This window comes from Lethenteron reissneri, chromosome 49 (genome assembly GCF_015708825.2).
Source record: "Lethenteron reissneri isolate LAM-NWPU_2019-01 chromosome 49, ASM1570882v1, whole genome shotgun sequence".
NCBI classification, from domain to species: Eukaryota; Metazoa; Chordata; class Hyperoartia; order Petromyzontiformes; family Petromyzontidae; genus Lethenteron; species Lethenteron reissneri.
In genome coordinates, this window is record NC_083827.1 from 8,650,763 (window position 1) to 8,678,000 (window position 27,238).

Here is a 27,238-nt window from a genome sequence, read left to right on the forward strand (position 1 = left end):
TTGCACCCGATTCAAGAGCCGAATGGCTCACATGGCTATACCTAATACATGAACTTGAATGAACTTGATTTCGAGTCAGCTGCGTCGTAAATCGAGTCCGCGGTGGGAAGCCCTCCGTCGTAAACCGGAGCCCCTCGTGTGGGCGTGTCACTTAGCCGTGTAGGCCCCGCCCCGCCGTTGTTTTGTTTCCGGCTCGCGTGACGTCACTGCCGGTGTCCCTCGTGAGCCCAGAGACGTCGGTGGCTGAGGTGGTTGAGGTGGTGGTGGTGAGGCTCCGGTGAAGCCGAACGTGCTCGTCCTTGTCCACCCTCGTCTCGTTATCATCATCATCGTCGTCGTCACCCAACCCGCCCGACCTCGTCCCTTGGTCGCCCACCCGTGAGTGACTTTGCTGCCGTGCGCCCGATCGCGGTCGTCACGCTGTGACGGGGCCTACCTCGGGCGGGCTTTTGACACCCGCAAAGCCACAGCGCCGACCTGCCTGGCTCGCACGTCTTGACGAGGCTCGCGATGATATCTTTATATAAAGCGGCGGCAATGATTGGAATCGACGGTGATTATTGCGGGACGAGGTGTTGCTTGTGTTAACGAGACGCAGCAGCAGCAGCAGTAGTAGCTGCCCGCGACTTGGGGCAACGATGGTGGTGGTGGTTGTTGTTGTTGTTACCGGGCCCAGGTTACAACTCGCGTCTCCGTATCTCCCTCTCGCTATCGCTTTGCGTGTCGCTGTGTGTACCTATGTTAGTGATTCACTCTTGCTGCTATGTCTCTCTCGCTACGTGCGTCTTTGATGTGTCTCTGCGTTGCCTTCGTGTTCCGCTGTGGCTCTCAGTGTCGTTTTGCGTCCGTCTCTTTGCGTTGCCTGTCACCGTGTTCTCTTGACGTGTCTGGCTCTATTACTGTGTAATTCTATATCTTTCTCGATATCGCTTCGGCAATTTGTCTTTCGCACTCTGACTTTGTCTCCTGTGGCTTTCGATGCCTGCCTCTGTTTCAGAGGCAGATCACTGTTTCATTGCTTTTATGGCTTTATTTTGGTGATTTTCGAAAAGTTGTTTGGTTTGGCCATGTTTGTTTGTTGTAGTACAGAGTTAGACTGATGGCCTTAATCTAAGTTGTCTTGTGGTTGTTGTTTGACTTGCATCCCACTGGGATTTTTGCACACAGTGTTGGTGTACGGTGCTTTTTCTGCAATATTTTGCTGTCTTTTCTTGGATTTTCTGTTTGCACTCAGTCACTTTAAGATGTTTTCTTGTTCATGTTTTTGTTTTTTGTTTGTTGCGGTTGCACCCGATTCAAGAGCCGAATGGCTCACAGGGCTATACCTAATAAATGAAACTTGAACTCTCTGTGTGTGTGCGTCTCTTTTTCCATGTGTCGGTGTCAATGTCGTTCTCGGTTTCTTTCCTTGTTCTATCTTGTTGCCACTGCATTTCCCATGTCCCGGTGTTCATTTTCCGTCCCGTCTGTGTCTCTGTGAGACTTCGTGCCCGGAGTCTCTACGTCTGCCTCTGTCTCGCGAAGTCTTCTGCATCATCTTCGTGTTTGTCTCTTTCAGTGAGTGTCTCCACGTGGTATCCCTTGCTACCTTTACGCATGGTGTGGTGGAGTGTTGATACAGCGCTTACCCTGGAGCCCCCAATAACTTCTCATTTGAATTGCGGGAGCTGAGGCGTATGCATTTATCTGCGGATGTTGTAGCATTCTTACCCGCCCCTACTGGACATGTGAAAAATAGCTTCATAGCTCATCGGATTCCTCTAGTATAAATACATATTCTGGATGTCCTCATGTCGAATAGCTAAGATAGCTGATGAAGTTCTTGACATGGGCTCGTAGGATCAAAGCCAGGGTCTCTAGAAGATTATGGTAGTTGTGTGTTGTGGTAGTTATGGTGCTGGTGATTGGGGTTGTTGTTGTGGTGGTTGCCAGTCTTATCAGTCAACCAATCGCACCTGGGTCTCCCCCGTGACCTCCCGTCAGCGAGCATTCGACACTTGACGTGGTCTCAAAGTGCACCTAGCCTGGCACAGGCGCCGTGGTGACGTCGCCGCCACTTAGTGGCGAATCGCGAGTGTTGTTGTTGTCGTCCAAGTAATGGTGTTGGTGTGGTGACCGGTAGTGGTTCATGTAGTTGTGGTTGTGCAGTGTGTTACTGAATGTTGTTTTCACATGGGAATTCGATTTGTTTACAATGAACTGTAGCGTAGTGGTTAGCACGCTGCACTATGAACCCGGCGACCCGAGTTCGATTCCCGCTCACGGCCAACACCAGTGACGATTATTTGAACCGGTCATGGGCCCTCCCCTAGATCGACTCAGCCTCAAATGAGGACCTGGTGTGGTGTGTAACATCGCCACTAGGGAGACAAAGGCGGTCAGGCGTGGTGCTGCCTACCCACCACCTCGTGTACAGTTCCAGCCTTCATAGGTGCTCGCTAACAGCACTTGCCCCAACAATATTTTAAGGCTATACAGGGGATTTTTGTCTTTGATTTGCATTTGAGTTGTCCCCCCCCCCTCTTACCCTCTATGTTCTGTGCCCCTGATATCAGGTTTGATTTGTGTTGAGCGCTCACTCTTCCAGTGACAATCATCAGTGGCCGTGCACTGCGATTGATAATTATAATCGGAGAGAATGCAGCAGCAGCAGCAGCTGCTGCATTGCAAATGAACCGGTGGAGTGTAATGTTGCCAAGCATGTATTGCTTGGTGTACTCATTTTGCTGATGTTATCCCAGTTGTAAGTTCTTTGTCGCGTGCGTCTGCGTGTATACAGTTCGTACACACAGTGGCATGTGTTATTGTTACGATTGCTAAAATATGCAGCACTCTAAAGTAGTTTTGTGTGTGTATGGAAGTGTTAACCTGAAGGTGATATACGATCACGAAGACGTGTTTACGTGAAACAATCGTTGTTGTCATGCCACGGATGTGTAGATTGGACTGCAGGGTTTGAGATAAATTGTTTACTTTTAGATAAATTGATTCCCTCTAGTGTTTGAAATGATTAAACTGGGCTCAGAAGTATTTAAGGCACACGTGTTTTTTAAATGGTAGATGCCTTTGAAAATATCAGCCAAGATTTACTTTTTGTTTTGATGCTGCTGCTGATAACTATGCTCTAATTTACTATAGAGCCAAAAACGATGGGCACATAGGACATTGCAGAAAAGTCCTTGATTGTACTGTACTTATTTGCTCTTGCATCTATGCTCTCCACTTTCAACAAGCTGTATGAAGTATGGTCATAATACCCTCACGATCTGCATGATGTGGTCAAGTATCATCCAGCAGTGGATTGACAAAGGGCTGTGCATATATATTATTACTTGTACAGTATTGACATCGATGTCAATGTTGTGTCTCTAACTATATCCTTTCGTCGTTGTTTTTTTTTCTGCCCAGATATCGAGGGCCAAAAAGCTGGCACCGCGTAGCGGCTCGCGCCAGGACCAGGGGCCGTGCCGTTCCGTGCGCCCCCGTGCCACGCCAACGCGGGCGCCATGTACTCGGAGTGGCGTTCGCTGCAGCACCTGATTGAGCGTGACCAGGGCCACCTGAGTGTGCTGCACAGCTTCCCCGAGAGCGTGGGCCGCGATGTCGTGGTGGCGGTGGTGCGGCCGCTCAGCCAACCGACCGCCGACTCCATCCTGCACACGGACAAGGAGGCACGCCCTGTTTTCCCTGTGCCACCTCCACACGGCGCCCATCCCAGTTCTGTCGTCGGCTCATCCTCACCCGAACGCGTGACCTAGCAAACTGAGTTTGATTCCTGGTCACAAACTGGCATCATTACGTGCCTACATCCCTGCCCGTAGACATGTAATTGTATATAGATACTCAACAATGAAAATGTATTCTTATGCTGAATATATTTGTTTCAAATTTGGAATGTGAAATTATGATTCATGTTTGCTACTTTTTTTTACTGTAAACCTGAGAAAATAAAACATTAAAATTCTTACACTATCTGAATACAACCACACCTCAAAATTCTGTTCAGAAACAGTGCGCATATTTATTTTATAGTGTGATGCAGTCAGTCATATGCAGAGGAAACAAATACAGCCTTAGACCTGGACTTGAACAGGGCAAGGAGAAATCTGGGTGGATAGGAGGTCCGGACTACAGCAGAGGATATTGAGCAACCTCCCAATGGTCCACGGTTGACTGGGAGCTTCGATAAAGAGCTTCAGTTGCCGGAGCGGAGAGCGCGTGGACGGGCGCTTAGTGAGAAGAGAGACTAGAGATAGGCAAGGATGAGTTCATGCGAGATCTTAATTTATGAACTCAATCAAAAAAACAGTCAAATCAATTTGTGACCCACAATTTTTACAATTCATTGAATCGCTGGTTGAAGTGAAGGGTCGTATGTCTTACTGGTCGGTAACGCACGCGTAAAGGGTCGCCACCGTGCGTGCCCGCGGCAGGTGAAATGGACGATGGAGGTGCTGTGCTTCGGCTTGTCGCTGGCGCTGGATGGGGACGCGGTGCGCTTGTGCGTCGACGTCTACACCGAGTGGCTGCGGGCGCTGGCCGAGCCACGGCTGCCCAACCTCCCGACGCCTGTGCGCCGCGAACCCAACGCCTACTCGCGCAACATCTTCAAGCACCTCTACAACCTCTTTGTGCCCAGGTGCCCTGGACTGACGAGGATGACTTTTCTAACCGATTTTATTTTCGACTCAACGCGAGCCCGCTACATCGTACCAATCGTAGAACAAGAAGCGGGGGATGCATGAATCCCGCAAGCAATAGCCCGAGATCGACGCGGCAGAAGACGGGCGGATTGAGCTCACTGCCCCACCCAGTTGGGGAGCCTTAAGCAGACAAGTGAAAGTTTATATGGGGGGGGGGAGGTAAGGGAGAAGATAACTAACATTAAAGGAAAGAGAGGGGAAGGGGAGGGTACAAGTGGGGGGAAAGGCATTTAATAAATCACCACAAATAAAATTATACGCCACGTGCGAGCTTGTAAACTTACATCCCACGGAGAAAGACTTCCCTGAGTGAATTTACTGTGATGGAAATACGAGCGTGGCGTTCAGCGGCACACCATGGTGCTGACGATGACGTTCACTCTCCGCAGGAGCGACGGCAGCACGCAGAAGCAGGCGGAGTTGTGCCGTGGGGTGCTGCACGCCGTGCAGAGGCTGGCGCGCGACGCCACGACCATGGAGCGCGAGACGTGGGAGGAGCTGCTGCTCTTCCTGCTGCACATCAACGACACACTGCTCGCCGCTCCGACGCACATTGGTACCCGAGTGCTCGCGTTGCCATCGGCGTCGCTCTCGGGAGACCATGGCAGCCCTTTGTGTTAGAGAATGACCGATGGAAAAATAAGGCGCAGAGCTACCTCTGAGATGGTTTGTAGTGAACTCTCAAGCGCACAGCCGTGGTCAGCACCTTCCTATCGGCTCTGCTACTGACGGCAGTATTTTTGGGCATGACAGTCAAACTTATATTTGTAAGTCTCCAAGCTGGAATTGAACGAAATTTCAGTGCAGAACCAAATGTTTTTGTTTTTTTGTAGTCATTAGTGATCAGACCGAGAGCATCAACTGACTATGCTTGAGAGAACCCCCTTTAATCAGAGATAGGTGCCTGGATTTGAATCCGAGATCTTGGCTCTGACCTCTGAGCCACACAGCCAATGTGAAGGATGGAGAGAGCTTAAAATAAGGGGCTACACAAACAACAACTCGCTCTTGTTCCACACACGCATACTATACCTCAGTGTGTTTGTTTTGAGCTGTCTGACATGAGTTTAACTCTTCATCAATGAGAAAAATTTTACTTTAAACTTGTTAAAGGGATACCTCCATAGCGCGCTGAAGTGCCATCACTGCATTGCCATTCGAGTGATGTCACTAGCGAGCAAGAATGATCTACGTGACCACGATTTTAAAGATTGCTCGTGATGGAGATTCACATTTGTGTCGGACCGCATGGGACGTACACCTTGGGTAAGCATCGACAGGACGCGCTCTGTGTGTTTGTGGATGCATCGTTTTTTGGCACGTAGCAGGGCAAGTGCGTGCACCCGTGCACAGCGGTTCCGCTCCCAGCATCCGTAATCCATCACGTGGAACCTCCTCCGCAAAGGCAACGGAGACACTACCTAGCAGAGGACAACACTGGAATGCGTATTTTATTGCTTATCTATAATAGAGGCTATTTAGTTTCGTGAAAGATCTATGATCTGACCTGTGTAAATCGAAGTTAATTACACTCAGAACAGTTTATTTGTTAAGATACGCACAAACACAATTGGTATTTGGGTGTTTTCTTTTTTTAATTGATGGCTGGACTGTGGCCCAGAAAATTTGTACACGTGCGAATGGAAATTATTGGCTTTAATGTTTAACTTCTTTCGCACCGTATGTATCCATCCGTGCTCATTGGAGGTTGACGAATGGCTCTGAGTTCAGATTGTTGAACTGGCACCGCAGAGAGCCTCGATTTGAGTCCAAGTATTCGTTAGTGATCATGTTTGGTTCTCTAAGTCTAGTGAAGTTGTTGGTCTCGGCCCAGTCATCAATGAATGCACAAAAAAGACCCACCACACTACATTTAGTTCTACACTTTGGCTAAATTCCAGCTCGAATAATTACAAATATTGATTGGATTTTTACGTAACAAACCTTACTCAAAGTGACATAACTGGTGGGAAAGTGCTGCTTCCCTACCGTATTGACCAGAGATGACTTTGAGGGACTTGAGAAGTAGCTGTGATATTCCCTTCTGTGGTTCATTCTGCTTTGCGAGAAATCAGGATGGATGCTTGATCTCTTGACCATATCGCAGGTAAAACATTCGGGATGAAATTAATTAAAGCTGAACACCTTTTTAGTACAGGTTTTCCTTACTTTATGCGGGTTCAGTTTGTGCGATTTCGCGCTGTATATGCGGCTAACATATTTCTACCCGAAATTCGCTATATGCCGTTTGAATTCACTCATGCGGCTATACGGTCGGACGTGGGACAAAATTGCGTGTTTGTACCTCGTGCGCTACTCGGGCAGGCAGCTGTCCCGTGCGGTTTCGCGTTGTGCGCCCTTCTGTTGGAACGCATCTACTACCGCGTAAAGCGAGGGGTCAGACTTGTTGTATCTGCCCTGGGGAGCGTGGCCTGGCCATTGCAAGCCTCGGCGGCGATGTCTCTGCACCGCAGGTGGGCTGGCGGAGCAGCTGGCTGACAAGCTGATCGCCGTGTTGTTCGAGGCGTGGATGCTGGCGTGCGCGCGCTGTTTCCCGACGCCCCCGTTTTGGCGCACGGCACGCGAGATGGTGGCCTGCTGGCGCCACCACACGGCGGTGGTGGACCAGTGGAGCCGAGTCGTGTCAGCCCTCACCTCAAGGTGCAAGCGACAAACAATCAGAATGTTGACTTGTACTGGAGGAATCCGATGAGCTTATCAAGGTCTTTGTTACAATGACAAACCATACAAAAACACGATAGGAGTGCAAAGTATACGAAAGGTAAGCTAATCACAAAACATTTTTTTACCAGGTATAGCCCACTGATCTATTAGCTCATGTTTCAGAAGCGACCTGGCCACAAATTATAGCTCAGCAAAGTGGCTTATCAAGTGGACATTTATAGCAGCCAAATACTTAAACGCATGTTTCTAAATGTGGAGGGAAAAACCGGAGGACCCGGAGACAATTTCCACACGACCACGGGGAGAGCATTCAAACTCCAAATATACAGGCGTCAGGGTCGGGATCAAACCCCCAATCTCTTGCATACCAGGCGACACCGTGGCAAAGATAGCTTTTGCGGGTTCAAGCTGGGTTGTGCATGTCAGCTCAGTGTTTCTGTGCGTGTAAGTGATGTGGAGATCGGCAAATATGCATTGAATCTCCAGCCGTTAAGATTATTGCTTTGCGAGCTGAAACAATTCAGTCCTGTTGGCTTCTCATGTTCATTGAAGGCACAATAAAGATCAGAGAGCCCAGACTTAGATATTTCTCTGACTAATCGCTATAACAACCATTACATATATTTAAGTATACAATTAATGAGAAGAATTTAAATTGATATGTTTCTCATCTTACAAATGATTTTCATACTGTCTGGAACACTTCTAATATCTAACGGTAGGGTCAACTGATCGCTGCAATGTGAGTACATTACATCAACCATGGTGTAGGTGAAATGTGCAATGTGCTGGCTGTTTGTCGATCATTAACGACGTCCCTTCCGATCGTTGGTGTTGGCCACACGCGTGCGTTGAATTTCTTTCGCGCTGTACGTACCCAACCGTGCTAATCGGGGTGACATGTGCTGGCGCCGCAGGCTCCTGCGCTTCATGTACGGCCCGGTGTTCCCGCTGTTCAAAGTGCCGGAGGAGGATGCCGGGCTCATCCCACCAGACATGGAGAACGACTGTGTGGCCCAGACCTGGTTCCGTTTCCTGCACATGCTCAGGTAGTGCTGAGCGACGCACGCAATCACCACATCGTGGTGATTGACTTAAAACTATGAACTATTTTTATTTAACCTGGTCATGCCCACCGAGGTATATAGCTCTTTTTCAGAAATGGCCTGGCCATGAATGATAGCTCAACGAAGTTGGCTTATCACGTGGACATTTATAGCAACCAAATACTTTAAACGCATATTGATTTTTTTTCCGGAGGACCCGGAGGAAAAATCCACGCGACCACGGGGAGAACTAGCGAACTCCAAATATACAGGCATCAGGGTCGGGATCGAACCCACGACCTTTTGTATACCAGACGAGGTAGTTTACATCTCGCCACCGTGAGACTAAAAAGCATTCATGCATTAGATCTCTCTATATGTCTATCCGTCTGTCTGTCACGATAATTCTTGAAAAAAATCGTCCAAATAACTGCAATTTTATTGTAAAGTTGTGACTGGGGAATTGCCCTCTTGAAAGCCTAGTAAACTGATCACTAAAAAGCCAACAATAATGGAGAAGGCTTTTTGATCACGCTGGGCCAAGAAGTGGTGGTGCGGGCCCGAGCACCCACCTCGTGTGCCGTGCCAGCCTTCAAAGGTTAAATTTCGATTTAAAGCTTTCGTGACTGCAGGGATTCATCTTGTTGGTTCTTTCGGTAAAGTCACGTAGAAGGGAAATGTCTTTCCGACAGACCTGTTCTTCACCTGAGGCCGCCTGCTTGCGTTGTGGCCGAAATGTCGTGAGAATTATTTTATAATGTTTTATTTTTATTATTTTATTATTTCCCTTCTACGTGACTTTACCAAAAGAACCTTCAAAGGTTGTTATCAACAGCGCTTGCCCCACGAGCCGGTTAAGGCTATGACGGCAGGGGGCGGGATCATTGTCTTTGTTCACCACAGTAACCCGGTGGAGCTGAGCAACCCTGGCGTGGTGGCGTCGACACCGAGGTTCCAGCAGACCCTGCTGGAGGTGGGCGGGGTGCTGCACGACGTGCCACAGTTCCAGTGTCTGCGCCAGCTCCCGGTCATCTTCTTCCGTGCCATGCGTGGCGTCTCAACCCTCGTTGACGCCTTCCTCGGTAAGAGGTTCATGGGTTCGATCCCGACCCCTGACACCTGTATATTTGGAGTTTGCGTGTTCTCCCTGTGGTCGTGTGGATTTTTCTCCGGGTTCTCCGGTTTTTCCCTCCACATTTAGAAGCATACTTTGGGATGCTATACATCTCCACATGATGAGCCACTTCGTTGAGCAATCATTTGTGGCCAGGTCGCTTCTGTAAAAGAGCTATACAGCTCAGTGGACCTTACCTGGTAAAATCAAAATAGTTCAATTGTAGCAAGTGTAGTACCCACACTTTACCCCACAACACACGTACTGCCGAGCAACCAACTGCGGCATAACCATTTTATGCTGCCTGGTAGACGGAGGCGGGGGATTTTAATGAACTTGATACGTTGTTTCAAACGCCGCGTCGGAAAGATGGCCTCGAACCAGCGACCTCTGGTTTGCAAGTCCAGCGTCCTGCCCATCACACCTCGGCAGCTCGCTTAGAACGTTTCTGCGCTCACCGCAGGAGCGTCGGTTTTGTGAGCAGGGATTAAACGCACGCGCATAGACACTGTCACCTCACCCAGCTCGGTGTGCTTTGCTCTCGGAGTAAAAGATAGGGAGAGAGAGAGCGAGCGGCTTGTGCAACATTACTCTGCTTGAAAAGCAATGGTTATTTCTGTCACCCTATCATTGCCTCTGAAATGGGCATTGTTGGGTGGAACGGAGCTCACTTTTTGCACTCGACATCGACTGGCGCTGGTGGTGAACAAGAAAATTCTGCGTAATGGAGAAAAACCGCCCCTTTGCGGGCCGTGTATCGTTTAAAAAAAATCGTGTAATTTCCTGTGCAGAAACACAGCGTCTTTCAACAGGAAGTGGGCAAAAGTAAAAAAAAAAATCAAGTGGTGCAGTATACACATGGGGTTTTTGCAGTTCAGCATGTTACTCACAAAGACTTTTCCATACGGCCTTCGTTGACAAAGTTTCAATTGAACTCTGCCACCTGTAACAAAGCTCTCATTGTCCGCCTGGTCCGTGGTTACATCCGGACAGCAGGCAGTGAGATGCACTGCGACCAACGGCGAAGGCTGTAAATGGTTCAGGTTTACAATGCGTCGAGTGTTGCGGGTGTACACAACACGATGTATCATGTCTCCTCAACACCGGGCTAATTCACGAATGCAATCATTTCTTGAGAAAAAAAAAACCACACACCACCTCTTATTCCCGTGAAGACCATGCTGCGTTGGCAAGTGGTGGACAAGCACAACCTTGGCAAGAAAACTCGACACACTCGTCAACAGCACTGCCTTCAAACAAAAAAACACATGTATAACCAGTAGAACCCCTGTTAACGACTAATCGCTCAACGACGGGCCTCCATAGAGCCCAATGTGTAGTGGATAGTGTATAGTCGTGTGGGAAGCAGTGGTGTAGTGGTTAGCGCGCTGCGCTATAAACCCAGCGACCCGGGTTCGATTCCCGCTCACGGCCACCAACACCAGTGATGATTATTTGAACGGTCCTGGGCCTCCCCTAGGTCAACTCGGTCTCAAATGAGTACTTGGTGCGGTGTGTAAACATCGCCACTGGGGAGACAAAGGTCGGACGTGGTGCTGGCCACCTACCCCCTTGTGTACCGTTCCGGCCTTCATAGGTGCTCGCTAACAGCACTTGCCCCCCAACAGTCTGTTAAGGCTATATGGGGGATCTTTGTCTTTGTATAGTAGTGTAGTATATAGCAGTGTAGTGTATAGTCGTGTGTGGTATAACTCTTTACGATCACCCGTGTTAACAACTAATCGCTTAACGACGGGCCTCCAATGAGGCCAAAGCGGTTCGCTTACCGACCATTCCCCTGTTAACGACGGGCTTACGACGAGCACGTGACCGCCAATTTCCGCCAATCCGCGAGCGCTAATGTGGTCTGACCAGGCCTCGGCCAATCAGCGACGTACATTCATGAGCGTTGGGGCATTGTTTACATTCAGTGTCTGCTGCGCTTTGAAGTGGAAGCTTCTCTTTTGAGTTCTTGGTGTATTTTGACTTAAAAGTTTAATAATTAGATCAATAATTATGGCTTCGAAAGTGCTTGCGAAGCAAGACAAGAAAGTGAGGAAGACCGTTAGCGTTTTAACCAAGAAAGAAATAATTGATAAACATGAAAAAAGTGTAAAAATAGGTTTGTTGAGTAGTGAATATGGCCTTCCCCATTTGACTGTTTCCACCATTCAACAAAAGGACAAATTAAAAGACATGAAAGTGACGGATGCTTCGACCAGAGTGTACAAAGGTAGGGAAGTGATTGTGGAAACGAGAGACTTTTATAAATTTGGATCGAGGAAATACAAATGCGAGGTGATTTTGTTGTAGGTAGAGTAAATATTAATTAATACATAGATTCACCATGTTTCTTTTAATAGTATGTGTTTACAATGTTGTTAGTATATTTATGTATGAATATCCATTGTTTAAATATTATAAAGCACGTTTTTTGGGTGAAAAAGGGTAACTTACGACGCTATCGGAACTAATTAAGCCTTTAACGTATATTTTCTATACTCGCTTAACAACCAAATCGCTTAACGACCGGTTCCGTGGAACCAATTACCGTCGTTAAGAGGTGGTGCTACTCCTGTAATCGTCGAAATGAAGTTGGGCCATTGCCTGAAACGTCTGAAACGCTGATGAGTGCGAGTTTTAACATTGTCAGTGTTGCTTTATACTTTATTCACATGTATAAAAAGCATTTTTTACGTGAAAAAAATCCGCCACCGACACTACGAAAACAATACAATTATGTCATGAATGCTATGGTGGTTGCTGTACAGTACTAAATTAGGACTGCGTGGTCCCTGACGTTTCTGCGCAGCGTGGAGATGCAATGAATAACTAGTCAGGATCGCTTTTATATCTTTAGGGCCCCAATCTCATAAGAAACCCATTACACGCGGCATGCGTTATGTCCACCCGCATTTACACTGCACGGACGATGCACGCCGAAGCCGTGATGCTGAGCAAGCCCGGCAAGGCTCAGCAGGCACCGGGTTGTGTTTCCACCGCAGAACCCAAGCTGTCCCACTGAAGTCACACAAGGTCCCACAATCAAATGGTTTTTAACCCCACACCGTGGCCCTGCTTGGCTTCAAGCCAGATTCAGATGTCTTACAAGGCTCTGGCTTTGCTCTGCAAATAAGCCAGGAGGAGAAAACGACCCGTAACCGTGACGTTCCCCACGTCGGCTCGATACAGGTGTGCCAGTAGAAACGGGATAACGGTTAAACACCCGGGACGTGGTAATGTCGCCACGTCTGAAGCCGAAGCCTGGCGCACGCTCTTCCGCCAGGGATCTCGCGAGCACGCTCGGACAGCGCCCCTGCCACGCCGGTGAACCCGAGCCGCCTGAGCATGCCGGTGATGAGCGGCGCCGGTGGCGGGGCGCCCACCACATCCCCGCACACCAAGAGGGCGCGCGCCGTCACCATCAGCAAGACCACGAGCAAAGCGTCCGCTGTGAGCCTGCACGCACGCCTGGCGGACCCCCCCCCACCCCCGCCGCTCGGTTAACTGGCACATAGACAGTTATACAGAACAGGTGACCTCGCAGTCAGCTTTTAAAAGTCATCCGAACGTGTCCGTACATTTACGACAATAATTTACAGTCCTTAGTCGTGCATTGCTTCATGGGGGTCTACCCACACGCAATGATTAAGGGGGTTCTCTACCATACTTTACCATGCTGGTCAATGTGGGTTCGTGAAGGACTGCCCAAGACCTCTTCTGAAAGCACAATGCAGAGTGAAAATATCGTTATGAACCAAAAACACATCTGAGAGCTCAATTGGTTGACCAATCGATTTAAATAAGCTCTGATCGCAACCCGATGTTCACGTTCTCGACGCCCCCTCGCTGCCCCCCTCCGCTCTCTCCGCACAAAGGGGTCGCACTCTCAGGGCGTGCCGGGCGGCACCCACGCCAGCCGCTCCTCGCTTGCGTCGTCCTCTTCATCGGCCGCGTCCTCGGCCCCGTCCTCGACGCCGTCGCTGGTGCCCGCGCCGCGCGACCAGGGGACGATGCTGCAGCAGACGGCGCCCTCGCTGGTGCAGCTCAGCTGCGAGCCGAGGCCCCCGCCGGCGCCGACCCGCCCGCGCGTCAACTCCGTGCTCAACCTGTTCGGCCAGTGGCTGTTCGACGCGGCGCTCGTGAGCTGCCGGCTGGACGGCGCCGTCAGCCGTGACGGCAGCATGACGGGTAAGGTCCCTCCGGGCCTCCGGGCCCGCGCGCCGGAGTACTCGAATCAAACGCCTCGCCCGGCACGGCACGGCACGGCACGGCACGGCACGGCCAGCGCGCCCGCTCCTGCTGAGGTATGAGTCGTGAGGCTCAGCGAGATGCTGATAGGTTCTGAATGTAAGTTTTGTTACTTTAATAACCTAGTAGGAGGCATGTAATAATGTAATGATTTTGTGAGTTGCCCTTTTCTCGGGTCACCGTTCCATCATTAATTGTCATGATTCTGGGTTATGATTAGATTGAGTGGTCAATTCCATTAATATTGTGATGGCTGAAGCGCCTCCACTGGCTGCAGGCGTCACGTGAAACTGTTTGACACAACAGAGATAAATAGAACATTATTGACTTGGCATAAATGATTTTGGAATGTATTATGAGCATAAGAATCGCCTTTAACTGATGTGTGAAGGCATCATTTGCATGTCTAAATTGCCGAGCATGTGGCCAAAGGGACGGAACAATTCAGCACGCCCGAGTTTCCTTGTGTATGTTTGTGCAGCGTCAGAATTGAACTGACCCAGAACAGTAACCTGTGATAATTATACGCAACCTATATTAGTGGAAAAATGCGCACAAATTAAGTAACAAACAAGTTACATTTTGGTTCAACACGTAGGCTTTCGTGACCAATATTCATAATGAGACACTCTCCCAGACACCCTGTTTGCTGTACTAGTTACGAATTGGCACGTTCTGTTTACGTGACAAACCTTACTAATTGGCCGTGTCCGGTGTTATATTCACGCGATCTAACCCAAAAACATCTATTATAGAAGGAACATTTTGACGCAATATTAAACCGATATTAAATTAAAATATCAAGTTAAACGTTGCACGTATAAAACAAGCTTATGATTTACGCACGCACGCTCTCGCACAAACACGTGTATGCCTATTCATATTCTGCGTAAACCCCAGCAAGTGCAGAGTTGTGTACCGCTTGTACAAACGCACGGCCCGTTTGTACGTGTGCTCACCTGTAAAATGTGCCCCAGTTTGCCTGGCTCTGCAAGTTGCATGCACCATTCTGCGACGCGGTCCAACCCATCGCCTTTCGTTCTCTCTGGTTGGACTCCAAAATGGCTTGCAATGCCGAGTTGCGATGGGGAGTGGCACAGACAACGTCGCCATAGTCACGCGCTGGCAGCGGAAACACTGCGTGGTGGAATGGATGTGTATGATAACGCTAAGTGTGTGTTTCGGTCACTTAGTCAAACCAAGCAACCTTTAATTGAAACAAGTAACACATCCCCTTTAAAAACAAAACATTTACATTGAAAAATGTGTTGACCTTAATTTGTGACTCCTGCCAGTAGATATCCCCAAAGGTTTTAAGCAAACAGCTTGTACAGGTTTTTCTGAGAAGTCGCCTTCTGCAATATAATTGACTCGTCGGCTCAATTTCGATTTAAAGCTTTCGTGACTGCAGGGATTCACATTCTTGGATCTATCGTTAAAGTCACGTAGAAGGGAAATAATAAAATAATAAAATACAACATAATAAAATTCTCACGACGTTTCGGCCACAACACAAGCAGCCATCCTCAGGTGAAGAACCGGCTAAAATTTTGGTTTCCGCTTGAATTGGGGTCGAAGGCACAGGGTTGTACGAGAACCAGCTAGGAGGTCTCACTCAAGGGAACCTCCGATTGGCTCTTTGTGGTTTCGTTATACTGCTGCCCAAACACAAATGCGCAGTTTACCAACGGCGTCCGCTCTTGTTCTAAGCAGATTGCGGTTGTTCAACGGTGTGTTCCAGCGGACCACATGTTAAAACTAGCGAGCGTTGGCGAGAAGCACGATGTCAAACGCCACGTGACGACACAATGCCATTATTTCGCGTTTGTACAGACGCGTTGTTGTGACGTCATAACGTCTTTGCCTCTTGTCTCCAGGTCTATCATCTCGTCTGTCTCTCATCTCGCTAAGCTTCATATTGTTTTCCCACAGCTCTCTCATTTCGGCCTTTCGCCTATTTTACATCGCCCAGTGTGCATCTCTGTAATTCTCGGCGAGCTAATAGCGCTCTGCGGGCCATAGTTTTCTGCAGCCCATTACAAGAGAATTCGTCTGCCAAAACTGTCCCACCAGTTGAAGGACTCTGTATTAGATGGTGAGGCATGGCAGCCTCCTGTAAAACAATCCCCCCTGCCACATCCACTTAACTTATATTTACACAGTGGTCAGCCCGGGCAGTGTTAAGTTTGGACAACATGTTTGCTTAAAGCTCCAGTCAGTATATTGACTGCTTCCAAAAAATGGTGTCAGATGATGATATCAGCACTGTCCTCTGCTGGGTGTTGGCGTCATCTCACTGTAAGTGTACCCGGCCAGGCGGAAGGGCTATTGTGAGCGTACCGGTCACACGACGTGTTCGACATACCCCTGTCTGGTCATTGTGCACCTCGAATGACTCTAGCGCCACGGTGAAGCCATGCCGTTGATCCACACAACAAAGTTTCTGATGAATCAAGTGGCCGATTTTAGAAACGATAATCAGCACGGGTGTACGTTTTTCGCTGCCCTTACGTTTTCGATATATTGGTGCGATTCGGGCTAGGGATTCGATTCTAAAATTAAATTTGTATTTTTTTTAAATGTGATGAATATAAGCAGACTATTGCAGCTGTAAGGGTGACTGGAACGCTTTATACACAACATAATATAATTCGCAAAATATGAACTCTGACACATGATTCTTGATCCTTACACGTGAATCAAAAACATTGATGCACTGTTTATTGCTGTCCTTGAGTTATAAAAAAAAAACCCCGCTCCAATGGAAGTGATCATTCCTGGTTGCGACTGGTGTGTTGTAAACACTCGCATTCCCATAAGCATCGCAATTATCTGAAGAAGTAGCAGCCTCATTATAGGTGTGTGTAATAAGTGTTCCGCAACAGCAGATTTTAAGGAGGCTCATTACAAGAGAAAATGTGTATTTAATATAATACTTGTTACGGACAGATGCACAGAGCTTTACAATTCACAACGTGCTGGTGAATTGTAAATGGAGCGTTCTGCACCTCCTGAATAAAATAAAATAAATTGCATCGCGCCGTGTGGGAAAATTTACATGCTCGGCACAAAGCGGTTTGCAATCGTTTCACGACAAAGGGAATGAACGATAGGATTTTCAGCCCTGTGCGACAAGCGTGGCTGTGATGTATGTGGCTGGAGCAACGGTCATTAACCAGGAATGGGTGCAATGCTTAACTTGCCTACCAGGCATAACCCAGAATAATTAAAACCAATCCTAGCCTTGTCAAAAAGTTCAAGCACTTCATAATACGAGACGTCTTTGGTAATTGGTTTTATCGTCATGTTTTTTGGGGGACTTTTATTATTATTATAATTATTTGTTTAGAGCTGTATGAAGCCTGACCTTGGAAAAATAGCAGGAATGTTTTGAGCAATAAGTGATATGTGAAGATCTCATTGGACAGACCACATCATTAAAGTTTGAAATCAGATTTCGCTTACTTAAATAATGAATTTGTATTCTTTTGTACGATTCCCCTTGAATTGTATGGCAAATGATAATATGCATGATATTTTCGACAACCTTTGACCTACTGTGTAATTTTTCATCGCAGACTTGCCGTGGCTGTGGAGTGCCATCCCGAGTGTCTCGTTCCGTGTTTGTGTTTGCGCCACTGAATTTTTTCGAAGTCGGTTTGTTTGTGGTCCCATTGATTTACACTCATGATTTGCGTTTCATTTGATTTCTATTGCCTTGCAGCATCTTTTATCCAAATCCTTCTTTCTTGTAAGTAGACCTTTTCTGTCCCGCCGCCCCTTGGCGTAGCTTGCCTCGCAGTGCTTGCCACTTTAACTACCCTCTCCAGGCCCTCTCTGAAATCAAAGCAGTGGTCGGCTGAGCAAACTCGCGGGCCACCTTTTGCCACGAGTGAACATCGGCGCGACCCGTTGCCCAACGCTCAAAACTGAACCGCGAGCACATCGAAAGTTTTTCAAAATCTCGTCGCACACTTAATTCAATTGAGTTGAATTTAACATCCCGTTTACAATCATTGCCGAGCGTTCAAGGGATTGCGACCGTGACGCTTGACACACATTTGACCTACTTTTGCACCTGGGGTCATGGGGTCTTCAGCACCCTCATTACGTCACACCGTGAAATGTAACAATTCTGCACTGGGTTATTATCGGGCGGCTGCAGGAAAGGTAATGCGACCATTCCTTTCACGATTCTGGAGATATGACGTTCATGGATAATACGCGTAGGTAATGAGTAAAAAGCCTCCGCAGATTCTTCTGTTTTCTGCTTGAAATGGAAATTTACTTTCACGTACAGATGTATAATAAAAAATTGCATCTTATTGGCACAGATGCTTAAGTGGCTCGTGAATTAATACGTTCATCGGGGTGGTTGAAATTATAGCTGAAATGCTAATTTACGACATGTCAAATGTCTATCAAAAAGCACTTTCACGTACTTTATTTCACTCGGGGAACATTTTGGCTGGATGTGCGTGGCTCAATTTCAGATGTAGCTCGGACATCTTGGGGTTGTGTGAAAATCCTCCATAATTCGCAAGCAGTTTAGCTTGGTCAGTTTGGTTGGACACATGGTACGGGCATGACGATGAACCGCTTTGGACTCGGAGAGGGTTCTGTATTCATCGTCCCATTCCCCGAGGATTTAACATCCTTGCTTTCTGGGTTCCATCGCTGCAATCGCACTGTTACATCTCATCCCAGCCTGGCGCTGTGTGGGCGGCTTGCTTGTGCGTGTGCACTGTGGGTGTGTGTGCGCGCTTGTGTCTATAATTGCGCACGTTGGAACGTTTGGCAGCAATGGAAAGGTGTACCCCCATGTACTTCTAACAACCCAAATAAACAGCTCATTTGAATAGCACAACGACATTGCTGAGATTCAGATAATATTTCTTTGAAGAAAGAAATAATGTCAAACATTTTTATCCATGTCTGATTTTGGCTATTGAAAAATCGCAGAGTCTTTGTTGGGAATTTGGGTCATGCAATTTGGGTGAGCTGAATTTGGTAAATTGAATTTCCCTTTGATCTGATCTACTGCACTGTGTAACCCAGCAAATTCAGTTTTTTTTTTTCCTGGAGGATTGATGGAACTAGAGAGCCCCAGTTAATTAATATGGGTGATGTGTTTCCCCTTAGAAGCTGCTTTCTTGTGAGGTTCATTGTATTCCTTTATGTGCGCGAGTTTGCTTGCGTGCGTGTTTGTCAGGCGAGCCGCTAGATTACTTTGCTTTTCCCGTGGCTTTATTGCTTTACTTTTTTACAATTTTGCTCAAATCTCTGATTTTTTTTTGCGACATTGACTTCTGAAAAATGTGCCATCCCCTCTGTGTTTTTATCTTCTGCTCCGGGTTCTCGGACACTCGTTGGTTGGTGCTCTCTGCCCAATGGGACGCACTCTACACGTGGTTCTCAATCGCACGGGGACCTGTTGCGGAAAACGACCCATGCTGCTCCTTCATGTGTTAAGAGTCGCTGGCATAAACGCTCTCCTTTAGTAATCAATTAACTTCCTGCTCTTCTACAATGTTGCGGTGCAGTGTCCGGTTAAAGTTAATCCTACGAATAAAGACTCGTTTGTTTTAGCGTTACTTTGTGATGGTTCATCGGGAATGAAAAAGCCACACGAGTCACCGTAGTCTTGATTCCTGAGCTCGCAAAGTGTTTGGCAGCTGGATATGTAAAGTCAGAGCTGCGGTGAATAGGAATGAGGTCAGGCTGCATTTGGGCGTGGACGTGCGTTTCCACGTGCCAGACCAGGCTCTCATTAAACTCTTTCCGGAAGATACAATCCAACAAACAGTGATTTGTCTTGAAGATACTTGCTTTGGCTGTCTGTTCCAGGCTATCTGATATGAGTTTGAAGCTTCCTTCAAGATAAAAGAAACTAAAATCATGATCAGATGCCTTGTAATAGTGCCCGAGTGACATTGCTACATTACTGTTTTATTAAAATGCACAGGAGCGCCCCACCATGATTTTAAAGTCTATTATTTTCAGTGATGTTTAAAAATAATGTCGGGCAGCCGAGGTCTTTGTTGTTTTGGGTTTATATCGTCCTTCAAAAATAATTCATACTTTACTGCACTAAAACCACGCATACCCGATTTGACTCCGCCGACTCACCTCCATGCCGACAACTGCTCCGTGGTGCCACCATGCGGAGCGGTGGCCGGTGCGAGGTGCCCTTGTTCTAGCGGTGTGTGAGCTTAACACTTGGGCTCTACGGCATGATGTTACAGCCCCCCCACACACACTTTCCCCGGCTGCCCCCCTCCACCTTCGTGGTGCCCCCTCAACATCGCATTGACCATGTCGTTGGGCTAGACGATGTTTGCTGACTCAGATTGCAAACCTCATGGTGTGATGAGTGCTTTCCCGTCGTTGTGAGTGAGGAGCGTGGTTTAGGAGGGTTTAGGTTCAAGCACCACAAGTTTGACCAGCTCTCATGCTGAGTGCTCATAGGAAACTCCAGCAATGGTTGATGTTATCAGCCTCTATACATCTCCTGCGCCGTCTCTGGATTGTGTTCATGCCTGTGTTTCTCTTGCATGTGTGCGCCTATCTGGTGCACTGCTATTATATTAGTTGCGTGGTTTTTTTTGGCATAATTATGTTGAGTGTGTGTTCAACAGTTTTTTTTAAAAGAATGATCCTTAACTGTTGACGCTTTAAACTGTTGGCTAGTCAAAAATCATATTTAAATAACATCCCACAACAAACTCATGAGCTCTGCAAGTCATGCTTGATTTACCGTATATTTGTTCTTTTGCCATCATAACTCTTGGTTGGTGTCCATTGTGGTGTGTGCCTCTGTGCGGCTGCCTTTGCTGCTGCTGTTTGTGCCCTGAACCTTGGCAGGATGAGACGGCCTTTCTGGTTATTATTCCAGTTCGTTTCTTTTCATCACAGTACCCTTTTGAGTCACTGCCACCGTTGTGTCCCACTTAAGCACTGGATTAAGGCTAAATCATTCTTCTGGCAATGAAACACACGCAGTGTTTTCGCTGAGAAAAAAAAAGTTACGTTTTTTACAGACACGATAAAAACAGCAACTTTAGTTGCGTATGGCCCAAGCATATGTGCGTATAGCTGTTCGATGTGTTCAGTTCCTGAAGAAGCTCCTAGGACGTCGAGCAAAACGTCGAATATCGTGTTGAACAGCACACGGTGGAGCCCAAAAAACATCTCGGAGAGCTGTACAGTACAACCGCGAAAGCTTGCACAAGTCACACATCCAAATGTCAGTCCGTGTAAGGTTTCTCGAGGTGTGCAGTTCATAATACCGAGATTGTCGCAATAGTCTCAATGTAGGACTCGCATGTAAAATAAGTTTGCAGCCTAAGCGAGGCTTTCCCGGATAAGCAAAGGGCAGCAGCAGCATTATTATTATTACAACATTGCCAAAGTCAAATGCGGTAGCGGTGGTGAGCCGCGTACCGAGGTGTGGTCTAGAGGTTGTGTGTGTCTTGGCAGCCCGTGAGGCTCTGGGCAGGCGGTGGGGGAGGGGATGCGCTTTGTGGTCGTTGCTGTCCTCCCAGAGCCCCTGGTTTCCCGTGCGGTGCCCGAGCGCGTCGTCTCGCTCCTGTGCGTTTGTCCCGCCGCTCCGTCGCTGTTCTTCTTCCGTCACCCCCCCCGCCCTGTGCCCCGCGTATCTGCGTTGTTTACGGGATCGTTTATTTACTTTCTCGGAAAGAACATCATGGCTGCTGCTGCTCCCGCTGTCGCCGACTAATCAGCGCCGTGCATTCCATGCGCTTGCAAGCTTTTATTATAACCATTGTAAACGTGGCCTTGCCTGCTTTACAGTGGCTTTGTGTGCCATGTGACCTGTTCCCCCTGGCCACACCTTGGGCCCTTCTGACTGACCCTGATATGACTTAAAACTGAAAAATACTACGAAAAAAATACTAACCTGATGATAATGTCACGCATGACTTAAAAATGTACCTCCACCCTAATACAAACCTCATTGCTTGTTAGAAAACTCACAAATGTGCATCACGCGTCAATTTTAAACGTTAACCATTGTTTTAATCTGAACACTAAGCCCAACCTTAATATCAACATTCTTCTCTATCAACATGAGCACTTACTTAGATTCCCACAAAATTAACACATCCCCTTTCCCCAACCTCTGTATCTTATCAATACCGCTGCCCATAAACCAAACCCTTCCCAACCCCACCACCTCGAACACTCAACCGCACTCACCCTAACCCCTCAAACCCCACCACTGCTAGCCCTAACTCTAACCCTCAACAACACTGACCCTAACCCCTCAAACCCCAACACCGCTAGCCCTAAAACTCTAACCCTCAACCCCACCGCCCCTGACCCTCCTCGGCACGCAGGTCTATCAACGCAAGGCGGCGCCTCTGGCCCCGGCGCCGGGGTTCCCTCGTCCGCGGCGTCCTCTGCTCAGGACGTCCGCCGCAGCAAGGCCTTTCAGCCGACGGCGGGCGACCTATCCGGCCTCGGCGGTCCCGGCGGTCCCGGCGGCCAAGGCGGCCCCGGCGGCGCGGGCGGCGGAGGTGGCCCCGGGTCCGCTCCATTGCTGTCCCTCGACTCGGCCGATCTCCCCGAGGGCTACGACACGGGGCGCGCGGAGGCGTGCGGGACGCTCTGCAGAATCTTCTGCAGTAAGAAGACGGGCGAGGAGATCCTGCCCGTCTACCTGGCCAGGTGAGGGCACTGCGCCGCCGCCGCCACCACCACCAATCACTCCGCGGGCCGCGGTGGAACGTGGAGGCTGAACCCGATCGCAGTGCGAACGCTCACGCTGCCCGCCCCTCGCAGCCTCCATTGTTAATTGGCGCGCGTATGGCAATTCGTTCAGGAGCTAGATCCCAGTGTCGTCGTCTGCTTAGACACGAGAGGGCTTCGGGAGAGAGTACGTGTAGTTTTGCTACTCCATTGCAGGAGTGATGACTGCACTGGTGTACTATATGGTCTATAGTTGGGGTTGCATCGCCACAATCGCACTGGTGGATCATCTTCGCACTTCAGCCTTTTTGATGTGTTGATGCGGTTCACGGTTACACCACCAGTGTGTTTGAGGAATGTCAAAGCCAGGAGGCGCAATGTGTGGGTCTCTAATCAGGTGTTTATCCCGAACATTCGTGTTGTTCCACCATTCGCCAGCGTTCTTCCAGATCCGAGTGAGTTTATAAAATGATGACAGCTTGCTCCTAGAATCAGGATCGGGAATAACATTTAGCTCTTGATAATTCTTCCATATTTATTTGGTACAAGACGTAATCCGATGGGTTTCTGGCCCTTGAAAGTACCATTTAGCTCTTATGATCATGTCATCAGCCACAATCAATCCACTACCACTCTGACGCCAGACTTTACCACCGGCCGTCATCCCTGCTAGCAACTATGTCCAGGCCGGTGTTCTTATTCTATTGAACCGTTGAAACACGTCACTCCGTTTGCATTGGTGCCGTGCCCGCCGCAGGTTCTACATGGTGCTGATACAAGGCCTGCAGATCCAGGAGCGCGCCATGTGCCGCCCAGTCCTCGCCAGTATCCTGCTCAACTCTCCCACGCTACTTTGCTCCGACCTGCAGGGCATCCACGTGCTCGTGCCCTACTTCATCTCCGCCCTCGAGATCATCCTGCCCGACAGGTAAGGTCACCACCCTGACCACCTTTTTCTCCCACATCTCAGGGTGTGGGATATATATGAGGATATGCCGACTGAGCTATTAGAACTCTTTTTCAAAAGCAACCTGGCCACAAATGATAGCTCAACCAATTGGCTGATCGTGTGGAAATTTAATGCAACCAAATACTCTAAATGTGGAGGGAAAAGCCAGGGGACCTGGAGAAAAATCCACTCGACCTCAGGGAGAACATGCAAACTCCACATATACAGGTGTCATGGTCAGAATCGAACCCACGACCTCCTGCATACCAGGCGAGGGAGCTAACATCTCACCACCGCGGCGCCCCATCGAACTCGTCTTCGGTGACGTAAACGCCACCTCCGCTCATCCACGAGTGGATTGACGAGAGCACTGTATATTGTTGTTGTAATTGTGTACACGTAGTAATCGCCAGATTGGAGGTGCAGATTTAATAATAAGTTGGTGCGTTTCGTATTCACGCCATTCTTAGAGTCCAAGGTTATCGCAAAGGTTCTATCCTTCACAGATGAGGGGGGGGGGGTCCGGGGGGGAGCTCATTCTTCTCAAGTGGTTTTATCCAATTAAGTAATTTGATTTTTAGCATTTGGCAAATTCAGACCACGACACCAGCACTTTGTTGCATAACATCACGGGATCCACTGTTAAGCACACTGGATGTTCATACACTTGCATTATTAACCAGGGCAGCCTCTGGGCTCGAACCACGAACCTGTACAACAAATCACTTGCAATAAATGATGTTAACAGCCCCCTTGCTTGTAAACCTTTCAGAGTCGTACAGAGTTGTCAAGGTATTTCCTCTCGCAAAATTTTAAATTTACGGAGCCAAGCCGATGCAGCTTTCGCATTCCGTTTGCTGCCGGGGCTGAGTGTCCACGTGATTCTCCCAGGGATCTGCAGAAGTTCAAGCCGTTTGTGAACACCACCGACCTGCGGCACGCCGCAATCCAGCTGCTGCTCTCCATGCTGCCGCTGCCGCTGCACTTTGGAACCCTGCGAACCGAGGTGGCCCACCCACACCAGCAGAGGCCATTGTAGTGGCATTGGCAGGGAATACGGCAGATGATGAGGGGAGGGTGCGAATAAACACTCTTACTATGGCAGGGCCCGTGACCAAGCCACCTGGGATGCGCCCGATCACGGGAGCTTGAATGGGTGACCACCACGCATGATTACACAGGTGTCGTAGGCTGCTGCGGAGCTACATTTCCTGCAGAGGGCAGTGCAGTGGAATCCTTTGCACTGTATTATGCTTCAGTATCTTATGTTCCCCGCTTTCACCAACCCACACTGGCAAGCTTGGTTAAGTGTGGTCAGGCAACCTCCATGACCCGCACGGTGCCGGTAGGCCATCATCCTGCAGTAGATTGACGACAGGGCTGTACCTCAACATGTATGTATGTTTCACTTCTTTCGCACCGTACGTAGCCAACTGTGCTTATTGTAGGTCTGACATGTACACATTTACATGTAGGAGGGTAGGGACTTGCAAATGCAAAATTTATTAGGCGAGGAATAGTGGGATCCTCGTGCAAAGGAGACATGGCATCCATGATATAGGTTTCTTTGGGTTAGATCGTGTAAATATAAAATGTGTCGTTAAACCCGCCACCACCCGACGCAGCCAATTAGTAAGGTTTGTCACGTAAACAGAACATGGCAATTCGTTACTAGTACAGCACACCGGTGTGTTTGAGACCAAAGCCACAACATTTACAATCTGAGTACGATGTTTTGCCAGTAATTACAACCGGCATCATCAGGCAACAGACAGATTTGTGGAGAAATCCTCATGTTTCGTTCCTTAAATAGTGGAAGAGATGTGATTACGTCACTTGCGTGCCCTTCTTGCGCGAAGTGGGGGAGGGGGGTGGATTAATTAATGCATATAAATGATTATGATTATGGGTATCCATTGCCGTTTGGATTATTTACATGGTAATCAACATACATTTTTCATGTACATTATGCAAGTACCTCTGCATGTACCTCCTGTCGATTGTGTGTACTAATACAGCCGCAACAGTAATCCCTATTGAAGTATGGTGACCTATATTTGCACGCATTTAAACATGTATTGTTTGATGGTTCGCTTCCAAGCAGCACTTAGTCTGTAGCTATACGAAGGGTTAAAATCATTTTTATTTCTCATAGATTCTCTAATTAGCCTTGGTCAGTAGTAACTAGTTTTGCACAGAACTTCAACATTATCAAAATAAATTGTGTCCTTGTTGGCACGCATGTTCTGCCACGGCCGACAGTTGTATTTGGGAGTATTTAATATTCATTTGGTGTTATTTTAGTCTCGTGCTGATCATTCGTCCTGTTTGCACAACATAGCATTTGCCACAAGTGCAATTAATCTGGTACACACCTTCTGTTGATTGCTTTGGTAATACATCTTTTGTACCAGATATTAATTTCTGTATTTTATGTAGCATGCCAAATCTGACTCAGATGTTTTATTTTTCCAAACATCTGGCTAGTTTATCAGTTACTTCCGTAATGTACTGTATTTTAATAGTTTAAATTACTTGGTCAGTTTCAATGCTCGTGTTATTTGATTTGATTTTGGCATTCAATGCTCTGTTGATTTGTGCATCATTGTAACCGTTCAATTGCAGCGCTTCTTTAACATGTTGAATTTCACTTCTCAGACTGTCACCATCTGACACTTTCTTAGCCTGATGTATGAGCGTCTTGATGAGAGAGGATTTCTGTGCAGGATGATGGTGTGACTGCATTCAGATAGGCATCAGTGTGTATTTTATTTCAGTAAACGCTGTGTGTTATTTTAGCATTTCAACCGCGCCCGAGCAGAATATCCAGAAATGGTAGAGTTCTGGCAGCTTCCACTTCCATGGTGAACTGGGATGGATGGGTTTTCCGAGTTTAGATGATTGAGAAATTTGTTAAGTGTATCTTTGTCGTATGGCCAGACCACCAATGTGTCATCCAAATATCTAAACCAAGCAGAGGGTTTTAGTGTGCTTGAAGCTATTGCTTTTGTTTCAAAACATGGCTGTCCGGCTTTCCTGACTAAAAAAAAATACAAGATGCCTTTGAGGTCGGCTGTTGACTTTGCAAGAACTGGTGGCACAACTGTGAGATCAAGCAGAAGGACGAAAGCGAATGATGTAGGGTGAGGAGATGGCATCCCTGGCAACGATGACCTTTTGACCTTGACCTACCATTTGGAATAAGCCCGTGTTTTTACGCAACCAGATGTGTGCCCTCTTACAAGCCGATGATCCACCCCCCGTGTGTCCAGACGGTGCTGGACAACCGCTTTCTGGATGAGCGCGGCGGCGTAGGGGAGCGTCCCGGAACCTTCCTGGTGCTCAAACTGCGGCTCGTGAACCTGCTGATTGGAGCGCTGCAGACGGAGACTGACTCCTGCAACACGCAGATGATACTGGGTCAGTTGGCCCAGGGGGCGCTGCACCACTGGCGACGCGCGGGTGGCAGGCTTAAACTAAACTCCATACTCTTTGGTTCTTTCGCTAAAGTCACGTAGGTATAAAAATTTAATTAAATAAATCACAGCGTTACGGGCACAACACAAGCGTCCGTCATCAGGTGGGAAAGCATGGCCTGCTGCTGATGCAAACTGTTTTATAAGGTTTTAAATGGGCGTAGCCCAAGGGTTATAAAGGAGTGGCTGGGTCTAGTGATGTTAATGTGAGAAATTAGCATGTAACTGGGCACGGAAGTAGCTATGATAATGCGAGACATTAACATAGTGACTTTACCGAAAGAACCAAAGAGTCTGGATTCCTG

At 48.0% G+C, this 27,238-nt stretch overlaps 1 protein-coding gene across 4 annotated transcripts in view; it reads left to right on the top strand.

Annotated features, from left to right (window-relative positions):
* The first annotated feature begins 222 nt into the window (after positions 1 to 222).
* RALGAPB (Ral GTPase activating protein non-catalytic subunit beta) overlaps positions 223 to 27,238 on the top strand; it is a 54,209-nt gene continuing 27,193 nt past the window's right edge. For 3 of the 4 annotated variants that reach the window (XM_061572152.1, XM_061572153.1, XM_061572154.1), the window contains exons 1-14: positions 223 to 378; positions 3,409 to 3,671; positions 4,434 to 4,639; positions 5,093 to 5,259; positions 7,178 to 7,364; positions 8,306 to 8,437; positions 9,338 to 9,516; positions 12,835 to 13,001; positions 13,427 to 13,739; positions 17,524 to 17,550; positions 22,157 to 22,487; positions 23,266 to 23,436; positions 24,349 to 24,463; positions 26,730 to 26,877. In XM_061572152.1, the coding sequence (XP_061428136.1) occupies positions 3,507 to 3,671; positions 4,434 to 4,639; positions 5,093 to 5,259; positions 7,178 to 7,364; positions 8,306 to 8,437; positions 9,338 to 9,516; positions 12,835 to 13,001; positions 13,427 to 13,739; positions 17,524 to 17,550; positions 22,157 to 22,487; positions 23,266 to 23,436; positions 24,349 to 24,463; positions 26,730 to 26,877 (2,308 nt within the window). In that variant the 5' untranslated portion in view covers positions 223 to 378; positions 3,409 to 3,506. The remainder of the gene's footprint in view (positions 379 to 3,408; positions 3,672 to 4,433; positions 4,640 to 5,092; positions 5,260 to 7,177; positions 7,365 to 8,305; positions 8,438 to 9,337; positions 9,517 to 12,834; positions 13,002 to 13,426; positions 13,740 to 17,523; positions 17,551 to 22,156; positions 22,488 to 23,265; positions 23,437 to 24,348; positions 24,464 to 26,729; positions 26,878 to 27,238) is intronic. The other variant, XM_061572155.1, reaches the window with a different exon arrangement.